Source organism: Microcebus murinus, chromosome 12 (genome assembly GCF_040939455.1).
Source record: "Microcebus murinus isolate Inina chromosome 12, M.murinus_Inina_mat1.0, whole genome shotgun sequence".
NCBI classification, from domain to species: domain Eukaryota; kingdom Metazoa; phylum Chordata; class Mammalia; order Primates; family Cheirogaleidae; genus Microcebus; species Microcebus murinus.
Window position 1 is genome coordinate 77,807,527 of NC_134115.1, and position 21,242 is coordinate 77,828,768.

General features: G+C 41.2%; 1 protein-coding gene across 2 annotated transcripts in view; it reads left to right on the top strand.

Annotated features, from left to right (window-relative positions):
• The window catches only part of TLR4 (toll like receptor 4), a 28,557-nt gene extending 13,712 nt beyond the window's left edge, over window positions 1-14,845 (top strand). For both annotated transcript variants that reach the window (XM_012768778.3, XM_012768779.3), the window contains exon 3: window positions 1,203-14,845. In XM_012768778.3, coding sequence (XP_012624232.2) covers window positions 1,203-3,435 — 2,233 coding nt within the window. In that variant the 3' untranslated portion in view covers window positions 3,436-14,845. The remainder of the gene's footprint in view (window positions 1-1,202) is intronic.
• Window positions 14,846-21,242: the final 6,397 nt, after the last annotated feature.

Below are 21,242 nucleotides of genomic sequence, written 5' to 3' on the forward strand. Positions count from 1 at the left end.
TCTATCCAGTTTCAAATAAATAATAAAAGCTTTTTATTGAATCAAAATGCTTTTATTATTCAGGAATGTCCTGAAGGGGACAGGACAGGTGGGGAACATTTTAAATGCAATTCCACCTGGATTAGGACAGGACTTTTTTGTAAATCGTAAGTGACATGCACTTGCAATGCTAACAGGAGTAGATGATTAGCTTTGCTCACTGCATAGGAGCCTGGTCTCTAGGACATCCATATGAACATTGCGTGCAGCATGGCTTCCGTTTCTCTTGGCATAAAATTCAAAACCTTTTACCTGGCCTGTAAGCCTCTGGCTTATTTGGAACCTCCTTTCTCCAGAACCCCATCTCACATCCTTCCAATTTCTTCTCTGTTCTCCAGCCATGGAAACTGTTTTTCTTGGTTCCTCCATGAGTCATAGCTGCTGCCTACCTTGGGGCTTTTGTATTTGCTGTTCACTTCACCTTCTTCTCTTGTTAACTCATACTCATCTTTCAAATTCCAATTTAAGCATTCTCTGAAAAGCCTACTTTGATACCCCTAGTCTGGTCCTTTGTCTAGACACATACTCACACAATACACATTCCCTTTCTTCCATAAAACTGACTCCTATTACCTATTACTAGCACTTACCTGTGATAATGAGAACTTTCAAGTATCTGGAATATCTAGCTATCCTATATACAGAACTTTTCACAGCTATTAAGGGTATCTATGACACTTAGGTGTAACTTTTTTTTTTTTTTTGTATCTGTGGAACTGACATTTACCAGTCATTTATCATGTCTAACAACTAACAACTACCCACATGATCTATACCAATCAGATGTATAATCACAATTATGTGTGGCAGGAAATAGCTAAACTTGATCCAAGGCTATTACATACTCTATCAACCACACAATCTTTATGTATCCAGTTATTGATCTTTAACTGATTTCCTTTTGATGGATTTGCTGCCTCTGCTTAGCATGTGTGCCTAGCGTGATTAAAAAGAGTTTATCATTGCAGCTGATATGATGATGCTGAATCTGTGGGGCTTCTTACTTGCTCATACCATCATTACCTGTCCTGCTTGGTGTCTCTGCCTTTGTGCAATGATATGGCGTATCACAGCTGTACGAAGATCTGGATGGCTAGGATTGTTATTCTATCTTAGGTTTTTATTCTGCAGAAATATTACAGTCCGTATTTTTTCCCCTGTAGGTGTGAAATCCAGGTGATTGAAGATGATGCGTATCAGAGTCTAAACCATCTTTCCACCTTGATATTGACAGGGAACCCTATCCAGAGTTTAGCGCTAGGAGCCTTTTCTGGATTACCAAGTTTACAGAAGCTGGTGGCCGTGGAAACAAACCTAATCTCTCTAGAGAACTTTCCTATTGGACATCTCAAAAGCTTGAAGGAGCTCAATGTGGCTCACAATTTTATCCATTCTTTCAAGTTACCTGGATATTTTTCTAACCTGCCCAAGCTGGAGCACTTGGACCTTTCCAAAAATAACATTCAAAATATTTATCATAAAGACTTGCACATCCTACATCAAAATTCTTCACTCAATCTCTCTGTAGACCTGTCCATGAACCCTATAGTCTTTATTCAACCTGGTTCCTTTAAAGGAATTAGGCTCCATGAACTGACTTTGAGAAGTAGTTTTGATAGTATGGATATAATGAAAACTTGTATTCAAGGCCTGGCTGGTTTAGAAGTCCATCGACTGGTTTTGGGAGAATTTAGAAATGAAAGGAACATGAACGATTTTGACAAATCTGCCCTGGAGGGACTGTGCAATTTGGTCATTGAAGAATTCAGTTTAGCAAACTTAGAAGAAAGCCTGAAAGATGCTGAGTTATTTCATTGTTTGACAAATGTTTCTGCAATTTCCCTGGTGAGTTTGGGTTTGTACCATCTAAAAGGCTTTCATAATAAATACGGATGGCGATCTTTAGAATTAGTTAACTGTGAATTTGATCAATTTCCCACATTGGAGCTCTTTTCTCTTGAAAGGTTTATTTTAACTGAGAACAAAGATGGGCTCACTTTTGCAGAAGTTACGCTACCAAGCCTTGAGTACCTAGATCTCAGTAAAAATGGCTTGAGTTTCAAGGGTTGCTGTTCTTATGACGATTTTAGTACAAACAGACTGACACATTTAGATCTGAGCTTCAATGGTGTTATTATCATGAGTTCAAACTTCCTGGGTTTAGAAGGACTACAACATCTGGATTTCCGGCATTCCAATTTGAAACAGGCTAGTGATTTCTCAGTATTCCTATCACTCAAAAACCTCCGTTACCTTGACATTTCTTATACTCACACCCGAGTTGTCTTCCATGGCATCTTTGCTGGCTTGGTCAGTCTTGAAATCTTGAAAATGGCTGGCAATTCTTTCCAAGACAATGTCCTTCCAGATGTCTTCAAAGAAATGAATAACTTGACTTTCCTGGACCTCTCTGCGTGTCAGCTGGAACAAGTGACCCAGGAAGTGTTTAACTCACTCTCCAGTCTTCGATTGCTAAATATGAGCCACAACAACCTCTTAACATTGGATATACTTCCTTATAAGTCTCTCCAATCCCTCCACGTTCTAGATTGCAGCTTCAATCGCATAGTGGCTTCCAAAAACCAAGAACTACAGTATTTTCCAAGTAGTCTAACTTTCTTAAATCTTACTCAGAATGACTTTGCTTGTGTTTGTGAACACCAGAGTTTCCTGCAGTGGGTCAAGGACCAGAGGCAGCTCTTGGTGGAAGCTGAACAAATGCTATGTGCCTCACCTTTAGATATGCGGGGCATACCTGTGCTGAGTTTTAGGAACGCTACCTGTCAGATGAGCAAGACCATAATTGGTGTGTCAGTGGTCACTTTGCTTGTGGTATCCGTTGTACTAGTTCTGGTCTATAAGTTTTATTTTCACCTGATGCTTCTTGCTGGATGCAAAAAACACAGCAGAGGTGAAAGCACCTATGATGCCTTTGTCATCTACTCAAGCCAGGATGAGGACTGGGTGAGGAATGAGCTAGTAAAGAATTTAGAAGAAGAGGTGCCCCCATTTCGGCTCTGCCTTCACTACAGAGACTTTATTCCCGGTGTGGCCATAGCTTCCAACATCATCCAGGAAGGTTTCCACAAAAGCCGGAAGGTTATTGTTGTGGTGTCCAATCACTTCCTGCAAAGCCGCTGGTGTATCTTTGAGTATGAGATTGCCCAGACCTGGCAGTTTCTGAGCAGTCGTGCTGGTATCATCTTCATTGTCTTGCAGAAGGTGGAGAAGTCCCTGCTGCGGCAGCAGGTGGAGCTGTACTGCCTTCTCAAGAGGAACACTTACCTGGAGTGGGAGGACAGTGTCCTGGGGCGGCACATCTTCTGGAGACGACTCAGAAAAGCTCTGTTGGATGGTAAACCATGGAGTCCAGAAGGGACAGAGGGTGCAGAATGATGCCAGCAAGAAGCAACAACTTCTACCAACTGAGGTGCTTCTTGCCCAGCTTGTTCAGTTAATGAGTGCGAAATTCTGCAACATGCCAGGCATTATGCTAAAGGCAAGTGATTCAGTGGTGTTCAAGATACCCAGGACTGCTAATCTCATGGAACATACAGTGTAGTGCAGAGGGAATAAATTCTGGACTGAAATACAGAGCCTTCCCAGTGGGCATTTCTACCAACTCAGCCAAGGAGTCCATGACAGAGAAAGTCACTTCAACTCTTCCCCCATCAACCTGAATAAGAACTAAGAGACTGGGGCCCAGTGAAAGCAGAAAAGGACATTGTTCTTCTCCTGAGTCTCTTGAATGGAAATTTCATTATGCATTATGTTTTAGCCATCTTAAAACAGTTTTGGTAGTTTAAACTAAACCGAGTGTTTGCTCACTTTTCTCCCTTCTGTTGAATACAGTTTAAATTCTGCTTGATGACTCAAAAGGATCCTGGTTCAGGATGCTCCTTCCATTTAAAGTCAGTTTTTGTGCAAAGGTTAAAATCGTGTGGCTAATTCCTAAGGAAACCTGATTAACACATGCTCACAACACATCTTGGTCATTTTTTACTAGGTTCTGTTTATTAACTAATAATTTTTGATATATTTTTTCTTTTTATATATCTCCAGTTTTCATTTTTCATGTCTTGTCTATAAGCCTACATCATAAATAAGATGTAGAGACATGCTGGAAATATCCATATTTAACCACTATTTTTCAAGCAAGTATGTAAAATACACTCTGTCACTTTGTCACTTGATGTCATTCTAAAGTTATTACCTACTAAGTTATGACTGTCATGGATGCAGCATTAAAATAATTTGGTTGAAAGGGGCACTTTTTAAAAAAAGAACATGGGGAGAAAAGTCTAACTTCCTGGTCTTATAATGAGCAATTTGTGGTAGAAGCAGGAAGAGAAGTGAGAGGACCTCAGGAGGTCATCTTTTCTCGACAATTCCAGAAACACATAAGCTGGTATGGCTGGAGTATCCCCATGAAATGAGTTGCAGCAGAAGTTCCTTCTCAGGGGACGTGTTGTTTGATGGACCTTTGAATCTCTTCAGGGAGACAGGGAGGACTGGGACTCCTGTTTGTCACCCTCCCCACTGTCAGGAGACCTGCCTGTCAAAGGACTCAGGAGGAGGAGTGCACATCTTTGTCTCCCACTGCGCCTTGCTCCCTGCCCACATTTTGGGAAGGGTGGTTGTTGTCATTGAGAAAACCCTGTGTCCAGGGTTAATGGGGTTCCTGGGAAGTTCTCTGAAAAGCATGTTCACCCAGCTTCTCTAGAAATGGTGCATTCAAAGGCAGAACAATGAGGACATCATAGGGGAAATGCAAATCAAAGGCACACTGAGACCTCACCTCTTACCAGTTAGAACGGCTACTATCAAGAAAAAGAATACGTGTGGAGGGTGTAGAGAAATTAGAACCTCCTATGCTGTTGGTAGGAAGGTAAAATGGTGTAGCCATTTAATGGAACAGTATAGAGTCTCCTCAAAAATGAAAAATAGAAGCACTATGTCATCCAGACATCCTACTTCTGGGTATATACCCAAAAGAATTAAAATCAGAATCTCAAAAAGATGTCTGCACTCTTGTGTCCATTGCAGCACTATTCGCAATAGCTAAGTTACGGAAACAACCCAAATGTGCATTGAAAAATAAATGGGTAAATAAAATGTGTTATATACATACATAGGAATATTATTCAACCTAAAAAATAAGGAAATCCTGTCAGCTGTGACAACATGGATAACCTGAAGGTCATTATGCTAAGTAAAATAAGACAGTCACAGAGTGACAAATACTTCTTAATTTCACTTATATGAGGTATTAAAATAGTCCAAGTCATAGAAACAGAATAGAACAGTAGTTGCTAGGGGCCAATGGGTGGAAGAATGGGGAAATAGGGAGATGTTGTTTAATTGGTATAAAGTAATAGTTATGCAATGTGAATTAGTTCTAAAAATCAGCTGTACAGCATAATGTCTATAATGAACAATATCGTATTAGGCATTTAAAAAGTTAAAAGGGTAGATCTCATGTTAAGTGTTCTTACCACACGCGCACGCGCACACACACACACACACACAAGTGCAAAAAATTAAAAAAAAAAAAAGGACACAAGAAAACTTTTGGAAGTGGTTGGATAAATCTATTACTTTGATTGTGGTGATGGTTTCACAGGTGGAGCATATGTCCAAATTAATCAAACTATATACACTACATATGTGCAGTTTTTTGTATTTCAATTATACCTCACTGAAGCTGTTCAAACGAAGAGAGAAGAAGGTCCAGTAGTCAAAACTGGAAATATGGTCACACTCAGGAGTATGTTTGTGACTGAGTTTCAGAGTGTGTTTGATTTGAGCATTGCTGGAGTAGCTGAATATACCTAGATGTGTTTATGTCTTATGTACTAGTGAAAGTGGTTATATTTTTGCACATGTCCCTATGTGTTCCCATTAGTGTTTGTGTGTATTCGAGAGCATGTGTGGCTGTATGATCGTAGCTGCATAGAAGAAAGTTGATTGTATTTCTTGGAGAATATGTGCATAGGATGTGGATGTCTATGGCTGTTTGAGATGGGTTGTGTACTCTTGTGTTTGTATAGTAGACCCCCTTATCCTTGGGGGATATGTTCCATGACCCCAAGTGGATGCTTGAAAACCCAAATAGCACCAGACCCTATATATGCTATGTTTTTTCCTATATGTAAATACCTATGATAAAGTGTATTTTATAAATTAGGCACAGTTAGAGGTTAACAACAATAATTAATAATAAAATGGAATAATTATAATAATATATTGTAATGTGGTTTCTCTCTCTTCATCTTTCTCTCTCTGTGTCTCTCAAAATATGTTATTGTACTGCACTCACCTATTTTCAGAGCATGGTTGATGGTGGTAACTGAAACCTCAGAGAGTGAAACCCTGGATGAGGGGGGAGTAATGTACATACATGATTGCTTATCTACAAATGGATCCATTAGTTTCTGAGGATGGTTGAAAGCGTGTGATTTTTGTGTATGGCCTTGTTATATGTGAATGTGCTTGCGTTCATATTTGAGTATGTATTCTACATATGTGTGTTTGTTCAAGCAAATATACAAGGCTCCAAGCAGGAAGATCAACATACAACTGGAGTATTTCCTATATGCAAGGCTGACGTTGACTCTTTCCCATCAGCCCCTTCTCCAAGATGAGAATTCCAGGAATTGCAGGTGAGGTGGACATAAAAGGAAAAAAATGATATCTGCAGAAACAGAAGAAGAAAGAGGAAAGTCAGGCCTGGGACAGACTCTTCGCAGCTGTTTAAACTCTGGATGAGATGAAGGGTGAAATAGAGAGAAATGAATACCAATTAGAATGCCTTAAATCTGTGTAATACCCTACAACTTACAACATAGTCACATAATTATAACCATGTTTGAGTCTCCTATTGACTAGGTAAGGTAGCAAATCAATAATTAATTTTATCACTTTACTAACGTGACACTTGAAGTTGAATGACACAAATTTATTGTCAACAGACCACAGAGTAAGCAAGTGGCAAGGCCTGAACCTGGGCCCCCCTGCCCACTCAAGGAAGTTCACTTTCCACTACACCCCATTGCTTCATAGCAGGAAGTGAAACCCTTGCAGTTCTCTGTGTGGTTGACACTAGTCAAGGATTTTCAAACTGAAACCATGAATCATTAAGCAAATACATATGCATATCTATTATACACACCGAATGATTTATTTATAACACATCTCTTTCCATGAAAGACTTCAAGGAGCTTTGAACAAGGTATACATGGACAATAGGGCTAACTAATTCGACGCAGAAAATTTGGCCAAAGAACGAAAAGAGGAAAGAAAGACACCAAAGATAAGCTTTAGCATAGTGTTTTCCAGAGGCATTTCTCACTGTCTCAGCCTCCATCCATAGGATTGGCATACTGTAGCCTCCTTCTGCACTCTGTAATCTTTTTAGAAATCATCAGCAAGTTCCTGGAGTCCTGTATGAACTTGTGTAATATGTGACAATGAACTGTCTGGGAGGATGGAGACTGAGGTCTGATCCACGCTCTCCGTTCCCTTGTGTGATCTCGGGGAAGGCAGTCAAGTGCCTTGAGGCTCAGGCTTGAATACACAATATGAAGGTAATGGTACCTTCTTGGAGGAACTCACTTGGCTGTAACAATAATAATGATAATAGCAATAGCGACATTTAATTGATCAATCATTTTGCACAAGTGCTTTGTTTGTGCTATCTCATTTGCTTTGCCTCATCAATGACTTAGGAAGATACTAAATTATTTCCAATTTACAGATGAGGAAACTGAGGCTCAGAGTCATTCTGTAATGGGTCTAACATTACCTGTTAATAAATGGCAGCACTGAGATTAGGGTCTACATCCACTCTAATTTAGTTCCAGGACATCTGAACACGGTTCTATGCCAAGAGCACCCTGCTCCCACAAAAATGCATAAAACCTCCTATCCCATGATCATGATTTTGACTGATATTAACGAAAGGGAATTATTGTTATTGTTATTTATATTAACAGCCATAAAAGCCTTGGAAAAGCAAATCAGAGATACACGTGGTTAAAGATTATTATACACGTGGATGAGTCGGGGCCCACTGATGGCCTTTCTTTGAACAACATGCTTGGGGTTGTTTTGTCATATCTGTCTTTAGTTGTTCTGACTTTCTGATGGGCATCACAGACTTGTGCTTAAACACAGAGGTTATGGGGAAGTTCCAAAAGCTAAGGACTTTCCAGACGGTTGGAATAAGATCACACACTATGGTTTCCCTGATGGAGATCACTGAACTTTTCAACTCAAAGTGGAATCTGTAGCCTAAGTGGTCTACCAAAAGGAATCAAATACATTGAGGACCCTGTGTGCTCATCAGATTGTTGCTGCTCCCTTGTGAGTGAGTGGTCACTCTCCTCACTTTAGCAGTGAAGAAATGGATGCCCAGAGAGGATGAGTAACTTGCCTAACGTCACACAGCTTATCTTTATTAATCACAATAACAACTTACATTGGCTAAGCTTTTGGTACATGCATGGGACTGTCCTATTAATATTTGTGCGTTAATTCATTAAATTGTTAAAATAACCCCCTGATGCAGATACTAGTAGCTTGGCCATTCCACACATGAAGAAAGTAAGGTACAAGATAGTGAACTGTCCAGTTGGAAAGGGCAGAACCAGAGTGGGAACCCAAGTCGGCCTGATTCCCAGGACTGCATTTTTCCCATCCTGTAACCGCTTGCTGTCATGTCCTGAGCTGTTCTGCCAAGGGTGGTTACTGGAGTCACTAGAGAATAATTTAGACAAGGTCAGCAGCTCCCACACCATCTAGGAATTGAAAGTTTAAAAGGCAGAGTCTGCAACTCCCCTTGATTTCTGTAGAATTAAGATGATTCCTCCTGTGACAGTGCTAAGTGACAATTCTGAGTGTAAATGTGCTTTTTGGCACAAATTGTCCTGTCCTAATAGTCTTGATTATAATTATAAAATAATGGGTTTCTGAAAGGCTGCAAGCAGTTCCGGGAATGGCAATAAGGGTTTAGAAACGACGTGATGTTTACGAGAGAAGTGTTTTGTTGAAAATTAAACTCATGTTTAGGAGAAAGGACTATGTCGTATGCTCCTGAGAAACTGTCTCACTATGTAATTAAATCAAAGCCGGGCAGTTGCTAATTTGAGCTCTTGTCTCACACTAACAACACCCCATTTCTTGTGGGTCGAGCAGGACAGGACTGACCTGAAGTAACCTAGCCTGACCCTTATCCTCAACCTCCCTCAATCTTCCCAGGGCCCAGCTATGAAACGCTAGTGCGTGGCTCTTCTTCTTGCTGGGACTCAGCCTTATCTTCCCTTTTAGATTATTTCTTGGAGTCCTTCCCACCTCCACAGAAAGGCATAAACACTTTCTATTTAAGGGATTTCCTGGGAAGCACTATATGGAAAGAAGGAGGAAAAAAAAGTATATTGTATAAAGCTGTCTTTGCTCCTACTTTATTTCTTAGATGGGTAACAGAAGTCTCCCTTCAAGGTTAGAAAGTCCTTTTCTAGTCCAAGATCTGTTCCTAGATCTTGTATCTCTAGATTACTTGCTCCCTCTCTTATCTGTTGTTTCCTCTGCTAGCCTCTTCTCTCACCCTTCATTTGTACTCTATTTTCACCAAGGACTTCAGGCAGCTTACAACTGAGACCCTTTAAATAGAACTATTAAAAATGAAGGTAATAAAGATAACAAAGTTGACCAGGCCCCAAACTCTGACTTTTAAATAAATGCTTGGGTTAAGAATCGTTTGAGGGCTTTGATTGTATACATTATCTATTCATCTATTTATCTCTCTATCTTTATGATCCTTATTGCTGGAAATTCTGATTAAGTATGAAACGTTGGGCCTAAAGAATCTATATTTTAAAATATTCTCCAAGTAATCTTTGTGCACAGGCAAATTTGAGAATGACTGCTAGAATAGAAAATGAAAGCTGATATCCCATGTTTAATATGGTTAACGGTTTTGTCCTTGAGATTTATTGCTAAGATTCATGACAGACAAGGCAAGGTCAACAGAATGGAATATGTAATCATTCTTGTTAAAGGAAAAAAGGCGTCTCATTGATCAGATAATTAGTTTCTCTGCCTTTTACACTGGACAGTTGATTCTTCTCAATCCCACCAGATCAGACTTATTGGGACACTAGTGCCGGCCCGTTTGACTCTGAGCTTATGAGAGACCCATTTAAATACTGTGGCCTGGCAATTGCTTAGTTCTCCTAGTTCCTACTTAGTACATTGCCAATGTCTCCTCTTTATCCTTCTGGGTAGCTGAGACCCCACATGAACTTATATCGGAAAAATGTCATGGTTTGTGCTGAACTCTCTGGGCATCTGTTACCAATTTTATTTTTCCTGTTTTTCTAGTCCAAAAATAAATCAAAATAAAACTTAATTCCACTTCTGAAAACTGAGTATTCAGCTTGGCATCCACTATTAAGATTCTAAAATTGTCTATCTCTGGAAAACACCAGGAACTCCTGTGCAAAGACTTGCTGGGCCATTGTCAGTCTTCCCAGAAACCTCTTTTCCATTATTATTGGAGGGAGGTGGGGGAGCATGCACTGATAGTTGAAATTCTGCAGGAGCCTACTGCTCCCCAGTGGGAAATACCTGCTCTAGAAACTTCTTGCTTGCAAGGAGCACTTTTGAAATTAACGGCAGGGGATGAATCTCTGGCTAGTGCTGTGCTCAGCTCGCTGCGGGGCCCTGCTGAGTCCTCCCTACACACCCTCTTTGGCTGGATTGGCTGTGGTCTCAGTTTCTTGTCTGGGCCTGACAGCCTGGCACCACTCAGAGCAGCGAGCGTCCTTGCCAGTTACTGGCATATTAACTGCTGAGATCAGATAAAAAGAGCAGAGTTGGAGGTGGTATGGTTTAGGGGGCATGTCTGCCACTGGGAGCCCTCCTCTGGGCTCAGGTCTCTCATCTGTAAAATGGGACAATTAGGCTGGATCAGCATCTTCAAAAGTGTGATATGTTGGTAAATGAGATGATTTCATGTCATTAACAGATGAGTGTATTACCTTTAATGGTTATATATTTATTTCCATTGTTATTTTTTATTTATAATAAGTTTTGTGAATAGTTAATTAATGATCTATTCAAGCACATATGTAAGTATATGATGTGAACCTATTTAGGAAAAAGAAAAATCAGAGGATGAAATGAATTATATAGGAAGTATTCAGATGTGGGGAAAAAGTGGGAGGTGTCACGAGAGAGATTGCCAATCAGCTGCTGATGGCTCTCTGACATTCGAGCATGTTCACCTCATCAGCATTGTTTCCTTATCTAGAAAATGCCAGAGTTGGAGTAAATGTCCTTGGCAGGAATTCTATTCTAGATTGGAGATGTAACTTCCTCATGCAGATTCTCCAACATCGTTAACATGTGGTTCTATCATTTTAAACCTGATGCTGTATGAAAATGGAAGACTCATTTATCAAGTCATAGTTTGTTTGTGTATTTATAATTTGTACCACTTTTCCCCATTTCTGAGAAGAATTCAGCTGTCAACCCGGTTGAATGGTAAGTGAAAGTCCGTGGAAGCAGGAATCTCATGCACGGGGAGATGGCTCCAGGCCTGAATAGCTGCTGGACCAAGGTGAGTCTCTCCATCTCTTGGGCCCCTGGTCTTTCTTTATCCATGGGTTGAACATGTTTATGCAGCCTCTTCGATGAAGGCTTCGAGAATCAAATGCAATAGAGGAGTCAACAAAATTTAAGGAAGAGCCATATAAATATGAGGAGTTATTATCTTAATGGATTGAAAACTCCTTGAAAGAACAGTACTTCTTTTGCCCTACTGTATACTCACAAGAATACCTTCCAGATACACATCTTAGGGTTGTGGCAAGCATTGGGGGGGCAGGGGGAGGGAATACCTCTAACCTTTCCTAGGGAAAAGCAAAGATATACAATGTAACTCAAAGGTCAGAAAAAGAAAAAACAAACAAACTTTTATCGGGTGGTGGGCAGATGGGAGGGGTGAGGAGGGGAAGAATTTATACTTACAAAATAGGTGCGATGTGCACCACCTGGGGGTAGGACATGCTTGATGTTTTGGTAAGACAAGGGGTGGGGGAGGAATGGAAGGGACAATATATGTAACCCTAACAATATTTGTACCCCCATAATATGATAAAATAAAATTAATTAAAATAAATAAATAAAAAGCTTTTAAGTTAAGTTCTATGTCATTGTTACAAGGTTCTCCTATATTTTAGCAATGTGCATATTTGGCCACTTTGAATGATCTTAATGGAGAAGAATATGGCTTATCTAAATCTAAGCACTTTTTTGGACAAATACTTGCAATGACCCTTTCCTCTTTCCCACACTTGATATTTAAAGTGATATCTCCTAGACTCCTACACCGTTCACTATGGAGGTACCATCTGACCCCTTGTGTCTCTTTCCAGTTGAGAGCAAACTTTTGTGAATTCTTTCCAGTTGAGAGCAAACTTTCTGCATGCATTTCACAATTGGGGATTGGTAATAGCAAAGACCTCTGGGAGACCTCTGGTTCCTCATCCCTTCCTGCCTCTTTCTTAAAATGCCATCCGTGGTCGTCCCTTGTGTCACTATGGGGCCGCTATTATCCCTCATCCGTACGCTGCTGCACACAGCTACCAGCGGTGTACTCGTGCCAGAGCTCCCGGGCACTTCCCTGCTCAAGCAGCGGGATCGAGCCGCTCCCTTCCTGAGCTACAGACATCTGCCTCTAAACCATACTTCCTCTTTGCCTGCTGCCCTCCCCTGTCTCTGCCCTTCATATTTTTCTGGCTCCTGCAACAGTTTTTAAGAAAACTCTTCCAAATATCTGAAGCTCCATTCTGCTGCCATTCTCAGCTATCTAAATGTCACCACAATCTTCATTTCTTTGCACTTTCTTATTGGGCAGTAAGTTGGTTCTTGCTTGTCTTTCTCTCTGCCTTGACCTGTCAGTATTCCAACTTCCTTTCTTTTTGACGGCCATTTTCCCTTTACTCTTTTGCTCCCTTTCTTGTCTGTGAACTCCCTTAACTGCATGTTGACCATGAACGTGCCTTTCTTTCTTCTAATGAGAGAACAAAAGCTTTGGGAATCAGACAGATCTGTGTTCTAATCCTAAATGCCACAGTACCCTGTCTTGTTTGCCTCAGCTTAAAACGGGGATAATCATAGCTACCTTTCTAGTTTGTTGGCAGTTTAATTCATTGAAGGAAAGTTCTCACTTTCTTTTTTTCTCCTTAGAATTTTCCTTCATTTCACTCATCCTGCCATCTGACATTTATGGAGAGGCTCTCCGTTGTTAGCACACTGAGAGGCACAGGAAGATACGGAGATAAATGACAAAGACGTACCCCAGAGTTGTGGAGTTCAGACTCTCTTTGGCAAGGGAGATGTGTCAATGCACACACACAAACTGTCATGATGACATGGGGTGGCGGTAGAAGGTTGTTCTGCCTAGAAGCAATTGGGTAAGTCTTTACAGAGAAGTATTACAGAGTGCTATTTTACAGAGAAGTAAATTCTTCTCTTTACAGAGAAGTCTTACAGAGTGCTATTTGAGCTGGAAATTTTAAAAGAATAGCTTTGCAGGTGTACCATGGGGAAGGATGAGGAAAAGAAATTCCTAATCTAAAAGAATAGCATGACTGTAAAAAATAAATCTTGGAAAGAGAAGGTAGAAGAGTATAACTATAGTACAGAGTGGAGGAAAGGAACAGTAGAGATAGTTAATTGTGTAGATGCCGATAGTTAATTTGCATCAGTTGACCCTGGCAAAGACATTTATCAGGACTGCATCTCAATTTGCTTATCTGTCTGTTAAGGATAATATGGTAAGTGAGTGTTTCTATAAACAAAACGCTTAGCATAGCACAAGGCATTTAGCAGTCACTCAAAAATACTGATTTTTTTTTGTGTGTGCTCTTGTTTCAAGATGGATACAACCAGAAAGAAAGCCTAGGTAATCTCTCAGCATTAAGTCCACTGGTTTGAGGTGCTCAGGATTTAGGAGGCCAAGTTCTCATCCTACTGTTGCTACAAACTTGCTGGTTGACACCAGGGAAATTATAACACAGACTTGAGGTAATATGACTTGTTATTTGTTTTGCTTTAAAAACTATCTGGTGATTGGGGTGACCCCACCCTCCCTTCCAAGAAATAGCCAAACATTCTGGAATGTTACAACACCAGGGATGGAAAAACCACTGTTGTAAAGTGAGCACCTCCTGTAAAGTGAAACGGTTATGAGTTGCATAACAGGGTTATGCAATTACTTCTTCTGCTATTTTTATGCCAAAGAATCAAAGATTCATGACATGGCAGTTTTGCTTCCCCAGAGTAGACACTCCCGTTGAATAGAATACATCACCTAGAAATTAGCAGCCATAGAGCCATCGACCAGAGTTTATTCTTTGAATGCAAAGTGTTATACCAGATGATGAAAAGGTATGCAGAGAAGAGACAACTGCCTCCTGCCCTCAAGGAGATGCCAGGTGATCAGCAGAGACATAATGTGAAGCACCGGAAAATGAAATCTTACAAAGAACTCTGTGCAGTGGGGCCCATTAGTACTGCAGACACAGTATGGGCCCTCCTTGTCTCTCCCAGCTGGCCTCCTGTTCTGCCTGATGTCACAAGGACAGGAGAGGCACGGCCTGGATTCAAGCCAGATCCACCTGTTCCCGCTGCACGACACTGACTTTGTATAACTGAGACGCCAGGATCGTAGTGGTGGCGGTGGTGGCAGCAGCAGTAGTGAGATGATATTGCTATTGCTTCTACCAATAAGAAAACACAAGGGGAACACTAGGGAGAAAGGGGTGAGAAATCAAGTGAGGAATCAACTGGAGCTGTTGTACTTGAATCTCTTTTGTTTTGGGCTTCTTGTTAAGAGTTTAGCTTTTATGTATGTGTTTTTTGTGTTTTGTGTGTTTGTTTGTTTTTTGCTATTTTTGAAACTTCTGCTCAGTGTCCTATCCAATACAGGGATTCTTTCCACTATCATAAAACAGTAACAATAAAAAAAATGATGAAAAAAAATAAAACATTATTATGTCCACTTATGCTAAACAAAAGTCTTTGAGCAATTACTATGTGCCAGGCACTCTGCCAGGTGTTTTATGCACATTATCTCATTTACTATTTCCAAAAACCCTGGGAGGTAGGTGTCTTCATCGTCATCATTTGGCAGTAGAGGAAACTAGGCTTAGGGAGGTTGAATTGACCTGTCCGAAGCGCTTATCTAGTAAATCACAACTAGTAAGGATGTAAGATGAGAACCCATATGAGCCCAAAGGCTGGGCTCTTCTCTACCTTGAAATATCTCTTATATATGATTGTTCAACATATGCTCAAAGGTCCAGTGATAGGGATGATTACCTCCTCAAGTGTCTCATTGTATTGTTTGGCAGATATTTTAAATGGAGCCCACATTAGACTTCCCATGCGTGAGAGTTGGCACGTCATTTGCACCTATGTAGTAAGTGCTGAGTGCTGTTGCTTTACATGCATTTGGATGTGAAATAAAGGTTTTCCCAGAGGCTACCAGAGCTAGATCCTACCCTTTGCTCCTCAGGAAATCCTGGCTGGCTTGGGGCAGAAAGCCCTTGTCCTGGGGTGGAGACACCATTAGTCTGTCTGGGAGAAACCTCTGGCTGAGTCTTTCTCTTTTTTCAGCCTGGCTGTTTGACGCTCAGTAAGGCCCTGCTTGAGCTCTCCAGTAGGTAAAAAATGAGTGTACACTGAGGTTCCCTTCACTGTGGGCTCCGTGAGGAATGTTTCCCACTGGGTTTAGCAGTGTCTCCCCGTTATAGTGGGGTGCTATAATGCAATGTGTTTATGTATGTAATACATACGTACACACATGATGTATGTAATACACTCATCATAGTGCTTGACACATGGTCCCAATCCCTGGTCTCATTGCATAGTCAGCTGCCGGGTAAATGTTAAACAGGACACCAGGAAGGAGTAAAATGTGGTTCTTACAGGCATGGGGACTAGATAGGCAACTGAGTTTCCCTGTGCCCTCAAAGCCCAGATGGCAGAATAAGCATTATCCAGATCACTATGCCTACTCATTTAGAAACCTTGGCCGGGCACGGTAGCTCACACCTGCACTCCCAGCACTTTGGGAGGCCTAGGTGGGAGGATCACTTGAGGCCAGGAGTTTGAGATCAGCCTGGGCAACAAGCAAGACCCCATTTCTACAAAAAGAAAAATTTAGCCCAGGGTGGTGGCACACACCTGTATCCCAGCTTCCCAGGAGGCTGAGATAGGAGGACTGCTTGAGCTCAGGGGTCCAAAGCTGGGCCACAGTGAGCTATGGTTGCACCACTACACTCTACCTGGGGAGACAGAGCGAGACCCTGTCTTAAAAAAATAAATAAATAATAAATAAAAACCTTGACTGAACTCATGCTATCTGCCCTGGGGCAGGGGGTGGGTACCACAAAAATCCATATAAAGTATGCACTTCATGCTCAGGAAGGTCAACTCTAGCGGCGTAGACAGGGCAGAGCAGTGTGCTGGGTATGTTCCTAAAAGTATATGGAAAGAATTCTGGGTCATCAGGTAGCCAGTGGACAATCAGAGTTTGCATTTGTGGAGAGCTTCCTACACGCCCAGCACTCTTCAAAGTGCCTAACGTGACTTAACTCATTTACTCCATGAAACAGATAGGAGAGTAAAGCTCAGATCAGCTAAGAACCCAGCTCTAGATCACTACAAATCAGAAGCCTGAACTCATCTGGAGCTAGACTTGAGCTCTTATCATCCCTCTACTTACTTATTGGAAATAAAATATAATAAAACACAATTAGGAAAACATTACTGAGTGCCCACCATGGCCTGTTCCAGCTAGAGATGAAAACAATGAAAAAAAGAAAGCTCTATATTTAATCTCCAGGATTGATGACTTAGATGACAAAGAGACAGATGTGAACATGTGGTTATGTTGTAGTGTGATACATATGAGACAAAGATTAGTGATTTGGGGTTTGGTGATGGACAGACCTAAGTCCTAGATCTATCACACATAAGCTGTGTGACCTGGGGCAGGTCACTTAACCTCTCTGTTCCTGAATTTTATTATTTTGTCTGGTAAAACTAGGACAATACAGATACTTGCCTCAGAGAATTACAATGAGATAAAATAACTGAATATAATGAATGGAAAAATAATTGGCATACTGTCATATAGTAAGTGCCCAATTTCTGATACTTATAATTATTTTTAATAACGAAAGCATGAGTGAGATAAAGAAGAAAAAAAGTTGGAAAGGCAGGAGGAGGCCAGGTCCAGAAGAGCCCCTAAGGCATTGGGAAATGTTGAAGCTCTTTATTCTAGGTAGGGTCAAGAACATAAACGAGCTGTCACTGTCACTCGGGGGAGGGCGTGGAGGATGGGCTGAAGGAGCAAAGGGTGGACCTAAGAGAGCAGTCGCAGAACACGGAAACTGTACCCTCCGCTGCTTTGATGCATGTCAAAAAGATTTCTGATGTTGTTACAGACGAGACTCAAAGATCAGGAGGCACAGATAGTTTAGCCCTTTTTAGTTCTGTCCCATAGAGCACAGAGCGAGACCTTCAGGGCCAGAAACACAATCTGTTCTTTCTGGGAGCAGGTAGCAACTGCGATGTCTCCCGTGGCCTGACCCAACAACTTGGGCTCCACGCATTTATCTCAATAGCTCAAGCACTAGATATATATAGAACTGTGGTGACAACAGGCAGAAGGTAATTTAATTTGAGCAAAGGCCCCAAGTGGAAGAGACGGGAGGCCCTTCTGAATGGAAATGCCTAAAGTGTACGACTTTGCTTTTTTTTTTTTTTTTATTTTTGTATCCTCTAGCAAAGGCTCAGTCTCATCACGTCTCCGGTTGCATTTGTCCAAACACCAGAGGGGAAAAAAGACACAATCTAGGCCAGTAGTTATGAAAGGAAAGAAACCTTTTCTGAAAAAAAACAAAAAAAAATACATGCCTCTTAGTCCCTCGGAGGGTTTGAAAGAGGGTTCGTGAGATTATTGGTAATTCTCATGCTATCATTCACTTCCTACGAGCTGACAAGTCACTCTCTTCTTGATCCCCTAAACTTGCCCCAGAATATATTAGCGAGAGGACGATGGGACAGGCTCGCTTGGACTGTAATAAGTGCTGGTGCACGCTCATGTGTGTGTGTGTGTGTGTGTTTGTGTGTCAGTATCTGAGTTTTTCTCTCCCTCCCTTTTTTATCTGGATATTATCTTTGCTTTCTCTGAAAAAGGCTGCTCTGTCACTATTTCCTTTTAATTAGTAGTATTATTATTTTTAATCTAGGGTTTAATCCCATACCTTAAGGCTCTTAAGGCCAATCTGGGGCCAGATCTTGATTTTTCACACTTCCTGCATGGTGGTCTCGAGAAAGTCAAACGACCTTTCATATGATCAGTTTGTTCGCACGTCCAGGAGACAAAGATGTGTCCCTTCTCAGAGGAGGGCATGTGTGGAGTTAGATAGCAGAGGTGGAACGCTGGCATACAGTAGGAGATTCATAAATGCTAGGTCACTCGATAGCTACTTAGTCGCAGCTGTCCTGATGGCCCTAAAATCCCCCCACCACCCTGTGCCCGTGGGCTTCTAGTGTATGCACGGCCCACACTGTGGGGAGGAACCAGTGTTCTCCTCTTCAATCCGTGCACCACACCAGTCCCGGAGTAACACTTCTAAAACTCATTTCTGAGCTCATCCCTTTCTAGAATGAAGCTTCACCATTTCCCAACACCCGACTTCCCTCCTCAAATCCTTTGTATCTTTTAAAATCCAGCTAAAACTCCTTTTCTTCCAGGAAGCCTTCTCTGGCCAGAGAAGCAACCAATGTTTGCTGGTGCCTTGATTTCTGGCCTACAGGGCTGCCTTGGACATTTCATAAGCACTCCCAGGACGCCAGGGCCTGTGCTGACGTATGCTCTACATAGACTGCTTCACCCTGGGCAATAAAGCTAAAAACAGGGGGGCACACAGGTGTGCATTCAGCATAAGCCAGAGTTTTTATGGAAACCAGACCTGGCCGAAGTTGAATGAACATCCCTGGAAGGCAGAGACTTCCAAAATGCTGCTAAGCCTTAATTATCAGTGACCCCAAGTGCTGGTGCAATGGGGTGAGGGCGCGTGCAAGAGAAACATCCAGAGGTGGGGCTGGGCCTGCAATTGGCAACGAAATAATTTTAGTTTTGGTTTACAGATACAGAACTGCGATTTAGTTCAGTGATCATCAAACCACGCTGATCACCAAAATCTCCTGGACAGGGGTGCTTTGAAAAAGAGAAAGATTCATGAACTTCTAAGGACTTAATGAAAGGACTTAATGAAACCTTCTGAGTTACCAATAGGAAGTGCATAGTTTTTGAAGTTCTGGGTGATTTGATAATTAAGCAGATTTAAGAAGCCCTGATAAAGCCCATCTACCTTTTCCACAGGAAGGAAACTGAGATTGTCGTAACATGTTTTCAGTCCTCTCCTGCTCTAAGAGGAGTTTAAGCATCTTTTATACGTTGTAGTCAAGTATTTCAGCATTTGAAGGACTCACTACAGTTATTACCTTAGAATCATCAGAAAAGAGAGTGCTGTTTCCTCCAACTCTTACAATCTCTATTCTTGCTTGCTCATACATTCTACCAGTGTCCCAGGCCCACTCTCTGGCTGGGTATAGCTATGGAAGCCAGCAAGTAGTGAGCAATCTCTGTGCAAATGACTTGACCTGCATTGTCTCACTAAGTCCTATGCCTTCCTCTGAGAAGCATTGTTATTATTCTCATTTTACAGATAAAACTGCAATAGTGAAATTAATTAATTTGCTTAAGGTCCCACAGCTAGTAAGTGGCAAAGCCAGAATTTAAACCCTGATGCATGTATTACAAAAGCTACTATCATAATGCTTTATTATGCTTTAGAATTTTAAGATATGCATTTGAGTATTTGTTGTCCGATCTGAAGTTTAAACATGTAGCTTCATAGGTCATACATAGCCACTTCCCCACACCTTGCTTTTTCCCTAAGAGATAAAATCATTTTCCAAGCAAATTCTTTTTACTGTTTCAAGAAGATAATCTTATTTCTATAAGTATATTTTTGCATGTATGTTGTGGGGAGAGGCAACTGTATTAAAAAACATGCTGTTTTATTTTTTCTATTATGTAGGTAAGATCATACATCTCCCCACCCAGCTCTCCAGGGGTAAAATGAGGGGGTAATAGGAAACTGTGATGCTGTTTGCCGATTTCTCTGGTGTAAATATCCCCACCCTGGCTAATTTCAGGATACCAACATGTCAGTAAAGGTGGAAATGGGAAACAGATGCTTATAATCAGCTCTCAGTAGAGAAATTGAAATCTCTTTTCCTTTATCTTTTCAAATCTCTATTCTTGCTCACACACAAATCACATCAATTTTTCAGGTCCAATTTCTAGCCAAGTACAGTCATAAACACCAACACTAATGGAGTGATCTTTGTGTTCCAGGCACTGTGCAAATCACTCTGTGTAGTTTTACAATAACATTTGTTGTATTATTAACAACCAAGGGTGTGCTAAATAGAATTTCTAAAGTTAAGTTGCTCTTTTCTAGTGACCAGCGTATAGCCCACTGACCTAATGAGGCAGTTTGAAATATGGGTAAAGGAGTGGCTCTAGACATAGGCATCTCAGTCCTTGACCTAACTCTAGCACTGTTAGAGGTGTGACCTTAGTCAAGACACTTAATCTCTCCCGGATCTGTGATCCATGTTTAAACATGCTGACAACATAGGACTGTTAGGAGAATTAAATAATGGACCACATATAAAATACTGGACACCTTACAGATGATCAATAAATGTTAGCTATCGACCCCTGCTCCCTTCATGAATCATTTATATTTTCTCAACCCACATTGCCTTCTTTCTTATGCGCAAGGTGTCTGCACTTGCTCTTCACTCAGAGCTCACCGTTTGTGTTTCCTATTTGTGTTTCATGCTCCCCACTATGACTTGTAACTTCTCTGCATTTGTGCAACTCTATTTTCATTCTTCAAGGCTTCCTTTCTAAGTCTCTGGCTTTTCTTCTTTGTGTTTTACTTTTTTTTTTTTCCTCATAGTGTAACTCCCACAGTCATGCATTTCTCCTTCTTTTGCGATGTGTGCTCCAACACCAGTGGGACCCTTAATCCCAACTCTTTGCT